The 17,126-nt window shown below is 39.0% G+C and overlaps 1 protein-coding gene across 1 annotated transcript in view; it reads right to left on the bottom strand.

Annotated features, from left to right (window-relative positions):
• Positions 1 to 17,126, bottom strand: part of LOC148874249 (transportin-1-like) — an 87,953-nt gene that overhangs the window by 46,873 nt on the left and 23,954 nt on the right. Inside the window, exons 8-13 of the mRNA XM_088960478.1 lie at positions 12,821 to 12,887; positions 12,633 to 12,689; positions 12,337 to 12,366; positions 12,158 to 12,217; positions 11,721 to 11,948; positions 10,467 to 10,565 (exon numbers count right to left, since the gene is read on the bottom strand). Coding sequence (XP_088816604.1) covers positions 10,467 to 10,565; positions 11,721 to 11,948; positions 12,158 to 12,217; positions 12,337 to 12,366; positions 12,633 to 12,689; positions 12,821 to 12,887 — 541 coding nt within the window. The remainder of the gene's footprint in view (positions 1 to 10,466; positions 10,566 to 11,720; positions 11,949 to 12,157; positions 12,218 to 12,336; positions 12,367 to 12,632; positions 12,690 to 12,820; positions 12,888 to 17,126) is intronic.

Below are 17,126 nucleotides of genomic sequence, written 5' to 3' on the forward strand. Positions count from 1 at the left end.
AATGAAGGTGAATAAGAAATGATTCATCTTGACAGCACTCAGCCTATACAAGATGCATGCACAGTCTGGCTAAATGTTTGATGTTTTTTCAAGATGATTGTACTACAGGGTGAAAGCTCTTCACCAATTACATAACTATTTACACATTTCAAATCATTTCAACTCTCCAGTCTCTGATTTTTTTCTTTTTTCTTTTTTTTTATTTGTAACAAACAAAATTTTATTAATTAAATATAGACAAATAAACAGAAATTTACACAAGCAATCTGATCAACAAACACTAGAAAACCAGCACAACACAGATACATTAGACTCCCCCAAGAATCTCCCTCCAAAAGAGCTCTTCCTTGTTTATCCTTTGTCTAGCTAGTCCATTAGCCAAGATGTTCCCACATATCAGAGTCCACCTAAAGTGGCATTCAGATCCTTTGCAAATACCCTGACTTCCCTCAGGAGACATCTGTATGTCCAGGTTCCCCTTGCATTATTTCTTAACCAGTACACTACTACTTTAGAGTCTCCCTCCATGTGATGTTCTTCCCAGTTTCAATCTTTGTAAAACAGCCAATAATTCACCCTTGTTGAGTTTCTATGCCCTTCGGGTCTTTGAACTTTCACTATGAAACACGATAATCGGTATTGTTAATATCATTTTTCTTTCCTTTCTATTATTTTTTTTTCAAAAAAAAAAAAACTATGTTAGGACACAAAACATCAGAAAACCATAAACTGCAATTAATTAGAAGCAATGTTGTTAAAATCTACGATTCATGATTTGAATCATGAATCCCAAGGGTTTCGATTTGAATCTTATGTCCAAATCCCTTTCTACAAAAATCTTACAATTTTTGTTTAAAACCTGCAATTTTAATCATAAATCATACGATTTATACAATTCTTGTGATTCAAATCAATTCAATTAATTATTAGTTCTCTACTTTGTCATTTTATTTTGTTGCTATTTCGTTTTGTCAAGGGTGACTTGTTTTAAGGACCTTACTAGAAATTGACATATTTTCACTATTTAAGTCCACATGTTAATTTTCCATCATATGTAGGACAAAGAGTCATTGTATTACAGTTTCTAAATAATTTCAGCAAGTGGAGGATGGCTTTGAATGGATTTTAACAAATCTCTATGGTCCGAATGGGTATAGGGAGAGGAATGAAATGTGGGACGAGTTGGGAGATAATAAGAGGGTTGTGAGATGGACCTTGGTGTATTGGCAGAGACTTTAATGTGATCAGGTTCACTGAAGAAACAAATAACAGGAGACAGGGCATTACAACCAGCATGAGAAGGTTCAATAAGTTCATAAATATGTTCGAGCTTAAAGAATTGCCTCTCCTTCACAATACTTGCACCTGGTCCAACCTCCAAGCTAGCCCTATTTGTTCTAAACTATATAGATTTCTTTTCTCGGTGGATTGGGAGGATTGTTGGGGTGGTTTAGTGACTAGAGCTTTGACCAGGCTCACCTTATCTCCATTTGCAAGGAGGATCTTATTGGAAAAGGGCCAGCTCCCTTTTGGTTTGAGAATATGTGGTTGTGTCATCCAGGTTTCATACAGAGGATCAAAGAGTGGTGGGGGAAGCAACCCAAGAGCTGAATGAAAAGGGATGAGATTTCACAGGAAGTTGCAGGAATTAAAATCTAGAATCAAGGAGTGGAACACTTTAGAGTTTGGGAGGATTGAAGAAAGGAAGCAATCTTTGATCCACCAAATTAAGGAACTAGATAAAAAGGAAAGGGATACCTTTGAAGACAGAGATAAAGAAATAAGGTGGTCCTTAAGGAAGCAATTGGAAGATGTTCTACACAAAGAGAAAATAAGTTGGAGACAAAAGTCAACACTCAACACATAAGTGGATTAAGGAGGGGATAGAAATACAAATTTTCCCATGCTTTGGTTGTTGGAAGGAAGAGGAGGAATAATATCTCCAGATTAGTAGTTGACGGGGTGCCCTTAACTAGTCAAGATGAGATTGTTGGGGCTTTCAAAGAACATTTTAGATCAATCTATAGAAAACCTTTGCAGGAAAGAGTTTGTGTTGAGGGCCTTGATTGGTTAAGGATCCTAGGGGAAATGAAGATTTGGTTGGAGAGGTGATTTGATCAAGGGGGGATCAATCTATAGAAAACCTTTGCAGGAAAGAGTTTGTGTTGAGGGCCTTGATTGGTTAAGGATCCTAGGGGAAATGAAGATTTGGTTGGAGAGGTGATTTAATCAAGGGGGGAAATCAGGGAGGCTGTCTTTTCCATGGATAGAAGCTATGAAAACCTTATTTAGTCCTAGGTTACAGTAGAGAAGAAGAAGAAGAAGAAGAAGGGTTCGGCCAATAGAGGAAAATCAATCCTCTCTCTAGTCGACCCACTTGTATTTATCTCCAATAACATAGTTACAAGAAATACCATATTGTCCCTCATAAGTGATGGGACACAACTTAAACTTAAATAAAACAGACCTTTCACTTTCAAATAGATAAACCCAAATGACCAAAATACCCATGTTTTGTGTACTCTAACACTCCCCCTCAAGCTGGAGAGTATATGTCATATAGTCCTAGCTTGTCACAAATATAATCTACTCTGCCCTGAGACAATCCCTTCGTAAAGAGATCTGCCCACTAGTTTCCTGAGCTCACATGAGATGTGGTTATCACTCCACTTATCACTTTCTCTCACAAAGTGACAATCAACCTCAATATGCTTGGTTCTCTCATGGAAGACTGGGTTGGAAGAGATGTGAACAGCAACTTGGTTATCACAGTATAGTCTCATGGGTTTGTCAACCGAGAACCCCATCTCTTGTAGCAAGTTCTTCAAACATACTAGTTCACATGTGGTATGAGCCATAGCTCTGTACTCAGCTTTTGCACTACTCCTTGCCACCACCGTTTGTTTCTTGCTCTTCCAAGTTACAAGATTGCTACCAAGGAAGGTACAATACCCTGTAGTTGATCTCCTATCTAATATAGAACCAATCCAATCAACATATGTATATACCCTACTATTTCAAGAGTCCCTCCACTTTGGTATAGCAAACCACGACCTTGAGCACCCTTCAGGTACCTAACAATCCTTAGAACTGCATCCCAATGAGGAATCCGAGGATGTTGCATAAATTGACTCACCATACTCACAGCAAATGATATATGTGGTCAGGTAACAATCAGATAATTCAACTTTCCCACCAACCTCCTGTATCTTTCAGGATCATCAAACTCTTCACCTGCATCAACACTCAACTTGACATTAAGTTCCATAGGAGTCTCTGTTGGTTTAGCACCTAACAGTCATGTTTCTTCAAGTAAGTCAAAAACATATTTTCTTTGACATAAGTTAATTTCATGCCTTGACCTTGCAACTTCTATTCCCAGGAAGTACCTTAGCTCACCCAAATCTTTCGTATTGAAGTGGTCCTGTAGGAAGTTCACTGAACCTGTCAATCCCATTTCAGTCCATAAATTGCCTTTTTGAGTCTACAAACCTTACCATCCTCCCCCTGAGAAACAAACCCTGGCGGTTGCTTCATATACACTTCCTCAATGAGATCACCATGTAGGAAAGCATTTTTGATGTCAAGTTGCACAAGAGGCCAATCATACATAGCAGCTAATGAAATCAACACCCAAACTGAACCAATTTTAGCCATAGGAGAAAATGTCTCCATATAGTCCACACCACACAGATGAGAATAGCCCTTGGCCACTAACCTGGCCTTCAATCGCTCCACATTGCCATCTGGAAGATACTTCACTGTGAAGACCCACTTGCACCCAACAGCATGCTTACCAGGAGGAAGAGCAATGAGTTTCCACATGTGATTGTGTTGTAGAGCAGAGTTCCTCTTCCATGGTTTGCCGCCACCCTAGGGAGGGAAGGGCTTCCTGGACAGTCTTGGGAATGGAAACAGATGATAGCAATGATATAAAGTTGCAATAAGAAGCAGAAAGGTGAGTAGCTGAAACATAGTGTGAAATAGGATGAGAAGTACAAGTGTGTTTACCTTTCCGCAGGGCAATGACAGGATCTATCGACGAGGGCTGAATCGGTGCTCTTCTGCAACTGGAATGGGAACCACGGGAAGGGGATCCGCAATAGGGACGGGAAGAGGAACTATGGGGGAAGGAGAAGAAACCACAGTATCCGAGAAAAAATGAACCGATTCAAAGGTGACATCGGAACACACAAATGACTTATGGAAGTTAGGGTTATAACACTTATACCCTTTCTGAGTCCTTGAGTAGCCAAGGAAGATACACTTAGTAGCTCATGCATCTAACTTGTCTAAACTAGGCCCCAAGTTTTGAATAAAACAAACACATCCAAAGACTCTTGGGGTGAGAGGAAACGGAGACAATGTGGGAAACAACACCGAGAAGGGGGATTGACTTCCAAGGATGGACATGGGCATCCGATTGATGAGAAAATATGATGTGAGGACAACACCACTCCAAAAATGCTTTGGGACATTCATATTAAGCATCATAGACCGAACAGTTTCAAGGAGATGTCGATTTTTCAGTTCAGGAGGGATAAAAGGTTATGGAATAATTAAGTGACTTGGTTAATCTACTAACAAACATAAGGTTAAAGGGGAACTTGGGGACATATAAAACAGATGATAAAGACAAGGAGGAGAGATCAACATCACCAACACCACTCCGAGGCTCCGGAGTCAATGATCCAGTGCGAAGGCTTGGAAGCCAAGCAAGTCATACCTGAATGGGCAAGGGTAGTTGTGTTCTGCTGAGAAGATGTCTGAAGGAACTGCTCATATACTACACGGGGTACACTCAACATCTCCTTCCCAGAAACACCAGTAGATGTGGAGGGGATCAGATCAATTTGCTGACTTTCAATAGTTGTACCATAGTCACAGCATGGTTAGCCCAAGTGTTGGGTGGACCATGTAAATCATAGCAGAAATTAATTGTGTGCCCCTCTAATCCACAGTATGTACACATCCTAGGGGCATTACTTATTCCTTTACCACGACCTCCCCTTGAGTCCCGACCTCCACTCCGACCACCAGCACAATTAAACATGGGACCACCACGATTACCTAGAAGTCCATGACCACCACCACCTCTATTTCCACGGCCTCCCCCTCTAGTCACCACAAAACCAAATCTGTCTAAGAGAAAAGAATGCTCTATAGACTCAATAAACGTCCTCCTAAGACAAGCAAAAACTTCTTCAAGTGAGGGAAGAGTAGACCCCCCCAGTATTCGTGCTCGAACATGCTCATATTTAGCCTTCAAACCCACCAGAAACCTTGTCACATCAAGTTGCTCACGTTGTTGTTGTTGAATCTGAGCATCCTGTGTCAGAGGATGATACACATTGAGCTCATTTCGGATATTCCTCAAACTTGCATAGTATTACTCCAAGCTTTGACTGCCTTGCTTCAGATTAAAGTACTCTTGGTATAACTAATACACCCTAGTTGTATTGTCTTGCCCGGAATACAGTTTCTTAGCATGATCTCAGATTTCTTTAGCTGTATCTAGGAACATAAAGTTTACGCTAATTTTTTGTTCCATGCTATTCCACAGCCATGTCATTATTTGTGCATCTTCCTGTTCACAGTCACTAAACCCTAGAGAATCAGAGGAGGGTTTCTCCTCTCTCACATGTTTTACTTTTTTTCTTGGCTTTTAAAAACACCTCCATAGACTTTGCCCACGGCACATAATTCTCACCATTCAACTTAATAGATGTCATTTGAACATTTAGGTAATATAGAGAAATCATAACACCTATTTTATTGGCATTCCCATCTCCAATCGATGCCATCTTAACTAATTCACCTTACCTCACAAAGAAATCACTGCTATATGTAGAGTATTCACCTTCAAATATTCAGCACAACCTCACGCACTTCCACAAAACTTATCTCACTTTCAGCACCACCAACTTCTTCAAATACGCATTACACATCAAATACAAAAGCTGAAATCACCCAGTCATTAAATCAAACACCTGTACTGCACACTGCAGAACCACTCACACACCAAATACAAGAGCTGAAATCACTCAGTCATTAAATCAAACACCTATATTGCACACTGCAAAACCATTCACACACCAAATACAAGGGCTGAAATCACTCAGCCATTAAACCAAACACTTACACTGCACTCTGCAAAACCAACTTGTACTCAGCTGAACACTGTTCACCCGAACCTGCTCTCTTCATACCATCGAATAGAGAACTTCCTACCAATCACCACAAACAGCCACTGCACCACAAACCGGAGGCATAAAGGCCTCCTACAGAGAAAAATGACCACTCCTTTTCAACCTTTCCCTTAATCTCCCAGTGGTTCTTGAGAAATCTGCAAAACCTTAGAGAGGAGGGCAATAAAAAAACTGCGTAAACCAGAATAAAAGAGCAAGACGAGCAGATCTGAACTTGTTACATGCGCTCTGATACCATGTGAAAACCTTATTTAGTCCTAGGTTACAGTAGAGAAGAAGAAGAAGAAGAAGAAGAAGAGAAGAAGAAGGGTTCGGCCATTAGAGGAAAACCAGTCCTCTCTCTAGTCAACCCACTTGTATTTATCTCCAATAACATAGTTACAAGAAAGACCATATTGTCCCTCATAAGTGATGGGACACAAAAACTTAAATAAAATAGACCTTTCACTCTCAAATAGATAAACCCAAATGACCAAAATACCCCTGTTTTGTGTACTCTAACAAAAGCAAAGCTCCAGGACCTGATGGCTTCACAATGGCATTCTACCAAGATTGTTGGGACATTTTGGAAGAACATATGTTAGGAGTGTTTGAGGAGTTCTATGAAAGAGGAGTAATTAACCCAGGCCTTAATTCGACCTTCATTACTTTGGTGCCAAAGAAAAGTGATGTAGCTCATCCTCATGAGTTTAGACCTACTAGCTTGGTGACTAGCCTCTACAAAATTATAGTGAAGGTCCTTTCTCTGACAATTAGGGTTGCTCTCCCTCATATTGTCTCTCCGAATTAGGGTGCTTTTGTAAGGGGTAGACAAATCACTAACCAAATCCTAATTTCTCATGAATGTGTGGAGGACTACAAACGAGTTAGGAAAAAAGGTTTGTTAGTAAGTTGGACTTGGAAAAAGCTTATGACATGGTGTGTTGGTTATTCTTGGTAGAAGTTTTAAGAAATTTTGGATTTAGGGAGAGATGGTGTAAATGGATAACAGGTTGTGTTAAGACCTAGCATTTACTCCTTGTTGGTGAATGGAACTATAGTGGATTTCTTCCCAACCTTAAGAGGGAATAGACAAGGAGATCCCCTATCTCCCTTTCTTTTCACTCTAATTGTTGAGGTCCTTGGAATGCTTATTGCCAGGGCAAACTCACTTGAGTTGTTGAAGGGCTGGAAGGTTGGTCGGGCCAGTGTTTCAATTACTCACTTGCAATTTGCAAATGATACTTTTCTGGTGAAGGTCGCAATCAGAACTAGGTTAAGAATCTAAAGTTGACAATACAACTCTTTGAGCTAATCTCTGATCTCAAAGTGAATTTCGACAAGTGTTGTATTGTGGGTGTTAATGTGGAAGAAAAAGAGATGTTGGAGTATGCAAATATCTTGGGGTGTGACTTGTGAGGTGTCACAATGGCCGTTGAAGTATTTAGGATTTCCTTTGGAGGACAATTCAAAAAAGAGCAGTTTCTGGGACCCAATAGTTGAAAGGTTTGTTAAGAAACTTACTTCTTGGAAGAAAAGTTATTTGTCTTTAGGGGGAAGGATCACTTTGATAAGAGATACTCTAGTCAATCTTCTTGTGTATTTCAAGTCTGTTTATAAGATGCCAGGAATGTGAGCAAAAAATTGGAAAAGTTGATGAGGGACTTAGAGGAACCAGGGGAGGAGAAAAAGGACCACAGAGTTAACTGGGAAATGGTGAGTATGAGCAAGAAGTTTGGCGAGTTGGGTCTAGGCAATCTACAAGAGAGGAATACAGCTCTGTTGGGATAGTGATTTTGGAGGCTTCCTATGGATAAGGACAAGCTTTGGGCTAAGATAGTGATTGGTACACATGGGCTTGCAGCTGACGATTGGGATATTGGATTACTGACTGGGGCTACCAGAGCCTCTCCTTGGAAGTCTATCCATGCTATCCTCCCATCTTTCCTACCTTTTATTAGGTATGACCTCTGTTCTGGTAACCTTATAAAATTTTGGGAACAGGTGTGGGTGGGTAACCTCTCTTTGAAAGAAGAATCCCCTTCTGCTTTTGCCTTGTCTAGATATAAAGAAAAACACGTACCCTCTTTTTCGGTTCCTTAAAACTGGAGCAATGGTTTTGATTGGGATTTGGGGTTGAGGAGGGGTGTGAAGGATTCAGAAATTGATGATGTTTTGGACTTGGTTCATATCCTTAATGGGATTTACTTGAATTCCTCTAAACCTGACAGTCATATTTGGACCCTATCCTCCTCCAGTGTATTTTCTTGTGCTTCTTACTTTAAGGCCCTGATCCAACCTTTTGACTCTTTGGGGACTTTTCCCGGTTAAGGAGGTTTGGGGTAATCCCGTTCCTCCAAGAATTGGAGGTTTTTGTTGGGAAGTCTTCCTAGAAAGAATTAATACTTATTAATTTCCTGTCCATTTGCAACCTTAGTTTGGGAATGGTTTTTTTCATTGTTTTGGGTGCAGGTGGTCTCCCCCGACTACTGTGCAAAGCTTATTTGCCTCTACTTTCTTGAGATGGCCAAGGAAAAGGGGACGAGTATTATGGAGATGTGTAAGGACGGCTGTGAGCTGGACTCTATGGGAAGAAAGAAATGCAATATTATTCCTAGACAAAGAAAGAAGTAGAGAAGTTGTCATTGAAATTATTATGGTGAGAGTGGTTCTTTAGGTAAAAACTATGAAGATTTTTGCTGATTTCTCTACAGGCGATATCATGAACAAATTGAAGTGGCTAGTTCTGATTGCCACAACCCTATTATAAAGCCTGCTTGGTCTCCTCCAATATTTGACTACATCAAGTTGAATTTTGATGAGACTAGTACTAGGAATCCAGGCCCATCTGGTATTGGAGGGGTGTTTAGGGACAGTGAAGGCAAGATCAGTGGTCTTTATTCAGGCCCGATTCGAATAGGTGACTCCCTAAGGGCTGAGGTTATGGCAGTTATGGAAGGCCCGCAAAAGGCAAAAGATCTGAATGTCAGAAATCTGATTGTAGAAGATGATTCAAAGCTGGTTTTGGATTGGCTGCAAAAGGATGATAAAGGATTCTGGATCATTAATAACGAAAAAAAGAGATTCAAGTGGATGATTCAAAATATGGAAGTGCGGTTCAGTTGGGTTAAAAGGGCAGGAAATGGTTTTGTTGATGTTTTAGAAAAACAAGGAGTGCGGAGGAATCAGTTGTTTAGGGCTCAGCTGTAACAGTGTTTTTGTTTGTGGAGAGTTAAGATAGTTTACCTCTCCCTATTATAGTTGTCAAGGCAACAAGGCGCCCTTGGAGGCTCGCCTCGCTCAGTCACCAAGAAGTTTTGCATATTGTCTCATAAAATACTTCTAGATTGTTGTTTTTCTGAGATTATAATTATAAAATAGATATTATTAAACAAAAATATTCATTTTTTTGTGTTTATAAACTAATTTCTTTTTATTATTTTCTTATTTGTTAGGGTTTAATCAACACAAACATTGCTAACTGCTCAAAGACTTCAAAATCTGGACCAAAGGGAAGAACTTAAAATTTTGTCTAATCAACCCCTTTTCTTTTCTTCTCTTCCTATAACAAAAATAGGGGTTCAACCCCCTATATTTTTTGAATTTTCTTTTCTTTCTTCTTTTGCTTCTCATAAATATGTTGATTTTCTAGACTTGACCATGAAGTTTATAATTTTCTTGTGAAAATTATAGATAGTTATTAAGGAAATATGGTTATGGAACCTAGGGAACTACCCTAGGATATGTGGTTTTTACTTATAAAAACCCATCGCCTAGGCAACTAGGCAACAAGGCACCCCCCCATCGCCTAGCCTCACCTTGGCACCTTGAAAACTATGCTCCCTATCTTGTAATTCTTAATATTTCTAATGAAATTCTGTTATTGATCAAAAAAAAAAAAAAGATAAAGAGTCGCTATATGTGGCTTATTTGACTTTCAAGTCAAATTTGAATATACCATCTTAGACATCTATTGTATAAGTGGTGAATTTTATTGATTTAGGTACATGCATGGTAGATATGGACTAAAAATATGGTAGAATCACATTTCTATATATATTTTTCCTTTTATAATATCTATATTTAACAATCTAACGATTTACAATACGATTCACGATTCGATTCGTTTCAATTTTCTCTACAATTTACAATACAAATACAATTTTCAGAACATTGATTAGAAGGTATGCCACAAAGAATAAATCAGAAAAGAGTACGAAAATAAAAAATAATATAAATATTTAAAGCATGTAACCTGTGGAAAAAGTGCAAATTTACCTGAACAACAAATTTACTATATCTAGAGAGTGTCCAACAAGTGATACTGCGAATGAGAGGAAATTTATCATCCAACAGAGGGATGAGAAATGCCACAATCTGCACATAGAGTAAGAATTACTTAGCATAAATTGAATATAATGAATCAGCATGTAAGCATGATTTCCAGTAACAAAGAAGAATAAAAGCACAAAAGGCCTCAACTGCAATCTACTGCATGTAGAATCCACATATACTTAAAACTTGAAAAATAAAAAACAAAGAAAGAAAAGAAAAGAAAAAGGATTTAGAAAAGCAGGAAAAGCTGGATTAGATTCCAAGCTTCCAATCAAGAGGCCCAAATACAGAATTAATTCAAAGCAACAAACTAAATAGGCTTAATCAATTTTTAAAACGCGGAGGCGTGACGCGAGGCGTTCCACTACCTAGAGGCATGATGCGTAGTTCAGAATGCAAGAGGCGTAAGACTCCCAAACACAATAAGGCGTAAGCCTCCTTAAGAGGGGGGTTAGGAGGAAAGGGAGGAGGATGAAGAGGAAGGGGGGATCTTATTTTTTCTTTATTTTTAATAAAAATCTTTTATGTTAAGAAGAATAAAGATGCATAACATTAGTTGAAAGGGGGGGTCTTGTCAAAAAGGGGGGTAGGGGAGTCTGGGGGTTGAATCCCTCCAGCCGAAGGGGCAGGGGGCAAACCACTTTCTCCTTATCATTTCATCCCTTCCCTTTCCTTTTTTTTCTTCCCTTTCCTTTTCTCTTTCTTTTTCTTTCCCTTCCCTTTCTTTTCTTTTCCTTTCATTTCTTTTTTTTTTTTCTTTTGTTTTCTGTCTTTTTATATAAGATGTGCATGAGGCGCGTGAGGCGTACGCCTCTAGCACGCCTCATGAAAAAAGCATATGAGGCGTACGCCTCAGAGGTGTCAGCACCTCTGGCATACATACACCTTTTAAAATACTGGGCTTAATATACCATTTTTAAAAAAGAAGAGCTTGACAGTTTCAGTCAAAATTAAGAATAAGAAACACAATTATCCAGACCTATTTCCAGGAAGTTCAGGTAACAATTGGAACGTACATGATGACTAGCAGAGAATATTGAATAAAATACAAAAACAAATGAATAGTCAGGAATTGTCTTGGACAGGGAATTTAGCAACTCAAATGAACCATGATGCCTATGCCAACTTACCTCCAAAGTGCTTATACAATAATGTTTTCAAAGATATGTTTATGCTAATCAGCAGTGAAATTTATACCTCGGGCAAATGGGGGTAGAGGCCATTAATGCAACCTTCAGCAATGGCACCGATAGCTAGAACAGCAGCTTCCCTGTCCTTCCAGGTTGCATCATCAGCAGTAGCTAGCTTAGCTTGAACTAGAGGCATCAATGTTGGAAGAATCTCATCCCCAAACACATTTGAGAGGATATCTAGAGCGGCTGCACTGCATTTCCTTAGATTCCAAATGTTGACAATGTCATCATCCTGGAAAAGATAAATCACATAATGATCAAACAAAAAAGCAAACCAATCTGGTGAACTTATTCTGCTGACAGCCAGTAAAGCACACAACATCACCAAATTATTTACCACCCAGAGTCAGTTAATGGGAAAAGAGGTTATAACATGAATTTAAAAATTAAGAACAACACGAATAAAGATAGATAAATGAGATATGAAACTTGAGTTGATACATCATCTTCCATGCTATCTGCTCCATGAAACCGTGATGAATGGAAACGAGGCTTCAGATCCTGAAAATGCAAGCATCTTAGCAAGATCACTCCCAGTAGATTTTCTTTTTCAATGTATAGCCATGAGAGAATAAACTAAACTAAAGAAAACATAGGAAGTCATGGACATAATTCATCACCTGGTCTCGATCAGGGAAAGACTCGTCTTCCTGCACATATGTACTAGGAGTTAATAAATATCAATAAGAGTAACTCTAACTACACAAAAAAAACAAAATTATCCTTCCTAAAGCAAGGCACAAAAACCTCAAATATCCAACCAGTATCCAATCCACAAAACCACCCAGAGACCAGCAGAAATATGAAGTACAACCACAGCCATGCCAAAAGGACCTCAACCACAACCACATTTTCAGAAGTGTCTTCTCAACATGATATTGGAATGGGAAAAAAACATAATCCAGAAAAACTTTACCTCTGCATCAACAAGTGATTCATCATCCTCAGCATAAACCATGTTTGACAGCAAAACCTGCAGATATGGTTGCAGCATGAACAATAAAACAGCAAAGTTTTTGGATACATATATAAAATGCGTATGTATCTATGCATGTATGTATGAAAGGGAGAGACTGAGAATTCAATAAATGAGGTGAGAAATACTGGAACTAGGCATGGTAGAAAATCTCTCAAGCCATCTGGGTGCAATTGAGCTTCACAGTATGCTGACCTGAGAACCAAAACCAAACACTAGAAAATAAACTTCTAGAGGCAAATTGTTTCATAATGATGAATACAAAGGTTCATAAACTCTAACACCATCCCGGTATCCATTGGCCATTCCCCATTCTTCAGCACCAAGGATCACATTAGCCAAGTCATATACCTCACCTTTGTAGAGTCTGAATCCCTAAAGGGTCCACTAAAATACCAAAAATAGCATAAAAGAGGTTACATTAAAAAGAACTAAGATCTAACTCAGTCCCAAATCAAATGGAAAAACAATACCATATAAACAACTAATGAAACAACTGAGATCATGTTGAGCCAACTAAATTAACATCAATAGCTAACCATAAATTTGCGCCAAATGATACCCTTGGGCACCACTCTAAATTCAGGATGCATCAGTAACAATTTCATGATCATTAAACCAATATCAGAAATAAGCCTCAGTTCTCTGAATTATTGAACCAAGGTACCAGAAATGGTCACGTTAAGTTATCACTTGGTTTCCAATCCTAAGTGTATCTTGACTTATACTTCTATTATTACTAAATTTACATGGCATATACTTTGTTTTAAGCCTACTTATGTTAAAACCTCTTGTTTCTAAGGAATTTGTCCATAAGCTTAATTTAGCATTTAATCCTTCATTAGTTTCATCAATTAAAAGTTTAAAACAATGTCCTCCGTAAACAACGCACACCATGGAACTTCCTCCTAAATATGTTTAGTCAATGACTCAATTCATCTATGGATGAGTGCAAATAAATAAGGGCTAAGTGCTGAACTTTGGTGAAGACCCATTATAACTGTAAAATCTAAGGTCTCCCCAACTGGTGTTCTAAACATTGGTTGTTGCCCCCTCATACACATCCTTAATTAGGTCTATATATCTATTTTGAACCCTTTTCTTTTCAAAGGCCCACCATATTATCTCTCAAGGAACTCTATCATATGCCTTTTCTAGATCAATGAACACCATATGAAGAACTTCCTTCTTCTCTCTAAACGCTTCTATTAATTGCCCTAAAAGAAATATAACTTCCACGGTTGACCTCCCTAGCATAAAGCCAAATTGGTTCTCCAATACACTTGCTTCAAAATGTGGTTCATGAGTTTAATCCCCCGATAGTTATTGCAACATTGTATATCACCTTTGTTCTTAAATGTAGGCACCATGTTGTTTATTTCTCCATTCATCAAGCATCTTCTTTTCTTTCATTATCTTATAAAATAAGCTTAGTTAGACATAACAGGCCCACCTCTCTCATACCTTTCCACACTTCTATTCGAACTCCATCAGGGTGTAATGCCTTTCCCTTCATTTTAGTTAGTACCTCTTTTACTTCAATAGGTCTAACTCTACAAAGGAACATATTATTTTTAACACTACTAGTACTGCTAGATTCTCCTCCATTAGCACCCTCTCCCTATTGTTCATTTAAAAAATTTTCAAAATATTTTGTCCATTTTGTTTGATTTCCTCATCTGTTACTAACGCTTTTGATCTTCACCTTTAATGCACCTAACATAGTTTAAATCTCTACCTTGCCTTTCTTTGACTTTGCTAGTTTATACATTCCTTTTTCTCCCTCTTTAGTGCCTGGTTTATGGTAAATCTCACCACAAGTCTTATATTTAACTTCACTCACTTTCTTTTTAGCTTCCTTTCTTATGGTTTTATATTATTCCCAGTTTTCTTCATTTCCAGATTTTTGCCATTCTTTGTAACATGCTCGTTTTAATCAGAATATATTTTCAACCACTTCATTCCACCACCAAGTTTCTTTAATCCCCTTCATTCTGGCTTGAGTCAATTGCTTCGTTATGTAAGGCCTGACGCGATGGGGTATTCCTACTCGACCTCAGGTCAGCAGCCATAAGACTGAGTGGAGTCAAGCCAGAAGAAGTTCCAAGGAAGATAGAAGTTTTCTTTGAAGACTGTTTCTACTCTGTGTGCCTTCTATCTCCTCCATTGAAGCTACCTTGTGGAGGGAGTCCAGGAGGGAGGAGGAAGAAAAGGTAGAAGAAAACCTACGTGGAAATCAGAGATTGATTGGTTTGAAATTGGCGGAGACATGTGCATTTTTGGAAACTCTGAAAAAGAAGTCAAAAGAGTTGTCTACAGGGGAAACAATGATGCGTGCAAGACAAGGAAGTGGCTTAGGCAGCAGCAAGACCTGTGCCCAGGTTCTGACTTCCAGTTTTAACAAAGCGACAATTGCTCAATCTTCAGGTGTGTTAAAGGAGAGTGTATGCCTGGCCAGGCCTGTTTTCGAGCCGTTGAAGACGGTGGGGGCTGATTCTGGTTCGCCACATGGGGAGGAGGTTGTGTCGAGTAGAAGAGTGGAGGGTGTGGAAGAAAAGGCCACTTTAAAGGTCTTTGCAGATGGGCCTCCGAGTAAGCCCATTAAAAAGTGTAAAGATGTATTGGAGGGGGCCCCTAGGTGTAATGAGCCGAAGCAAGTTGAAGACCACGTGAGGCTTTAAGTGGTCATGTGACTAACTTAGGAACACCAAGTAACCACTTAAGTGGTCACATGACCAAGGCAGGACCGAAGATGATGGACCATTGTTTAGGTCTATCATCTTCCAACTCGAGACCTGGTTCGAAGAGAGGTGGATTGAACACATCAGCGGCGGAGGTTTCGACTAGAGACCTAGACTGGTCTCCTATTCCACGACCCTGGAGCATACAAACCCAAAGTTTGACCGGCGGAGGTCTAATGATGATAACTTCTACTAAGAGTGGGTAAACTATGAAGAAGAAAGGGAAGAAGATGATGTTCTCCTCGAGGATTCCAGATTTCCAGCATAGAAATGTGTGAGAAGTAGATGCTCGAAAAGTTCCTCACTAGCAAATGTCAATGTTTTAAAAGCGCAAGGCACAAAAAAGGCATAGGGGCCAATTTGCGCCCGAAGCACACGCATTTTTCAAGCAAGGCACAAAAATTAAAAAAAATATATCAAAAATATCAAAAAAGTACCAAAAAAATCAAAAAAATATTAAACATGATATTAATAAAAATATAAACGTAAATTTAAAAAATTGTTTTAAAAAAACCTATTATCTAAAATAAAAATACATAAACATAACATGTAAAGTGTATTCAAATGAAAATTTAAAAATAAAATCAAACATATAAAACATTTTCAAGCATGCAAAACCCACAATCTCTTTTTTTTCCTCAATTGTGTTACTTCAAGTAGCTAATGTGATATAAAACATATTACATTCCTGATTCTATGAGCCGCCTTAGTGTACGCCCCTCAAGGCAAGCCCAAAAAATAATGATTTTCTAATTCTTAATTTTCACACAAAAAATAATGATTTTATAATTTTAATTTCCTTTAGGAAGATATTTTATTAAGATGAATAAATGAACAACATTAGCAAATAGGGGGTTAGCCCCCGGCCCAACAGCTAGGTTCAAAAAAGAAAAGCAAAAAAGCGTAAAATTTTCAAAAGGCGCATGCCTAGGCTAAGACGCAAGGCGCAAGGCGCATGCCTGATGCGCCTTTTGAAAGTGTTGCGCCTAGGACCTGGGCGAGGCGCCTACCCTAAAATGTGCCCCGCCTATGTGCCTAAGCATGCCTTTTAAATCACCGGCAGATGTAGACCTTGCAACAAGACTTCTTTTTGGAGAAGAAATTGTACCTAAGCTTGTGAACTCTCTAGAACCGTCGAAGAACTTGGGAATGGGAGGCAATACTTCAAGGGAGGTGAACGTCTTGGCCAAAATCAGAGAAGAACCCTATCATGAATCTAGATCAAGGTCAAGGTATCCTTAGTCTGGGGTACGTCATCTTCCAGTTCAAATGGCAAAGAAACAAACACTCCCTTATCCCTTGTTAGTGCACCGCAGGTTGATCCTAAGGAGACTTCTCCCAGCAAACTCCCTCAGAACCTAGGCAGAATTGGTGACACTTCGGGTTTTAGTGATTCTAGTATGGTTTGTCATGTTTTTGTTGCTTCTTGAGTTTTTGGTACTAATCTATCCCCTTTCCCCAATTGTTGTTTTGTTTCAACCTGCAAGTGGCCGACACTCTTCCAAAAGCTACCTGTCCTAGTGATTCGGTTGAAGTAACAGAGGTATTAGGATGTGGAGGCTTTGAATGATACTGTGGAGGAAGGGGGAAGGATTTGGGGATTAATCTTGTAAACCTTTAGACTTCTAGTAGAGGAGTAATTAGGGGAGAACTTTGAAAAGGAACACGAGGGTGACACTCCAATTCCCAGTAC

This window comes from Nelumbo lutea, chromosome 1, assembly GCF_056320005.1.
Source record: "Nelumbo lutea isolate HS-2025 chromosome 1, American lotus-T2T, whole genome shotgun sequence".
Lineage (NCBI taxonomy): Eukaryota > Viridiplantae > Streptophyta > Magnoliopsida > Proteales > Nelumbonaceae > Nelumbo > Nelumbo lutea.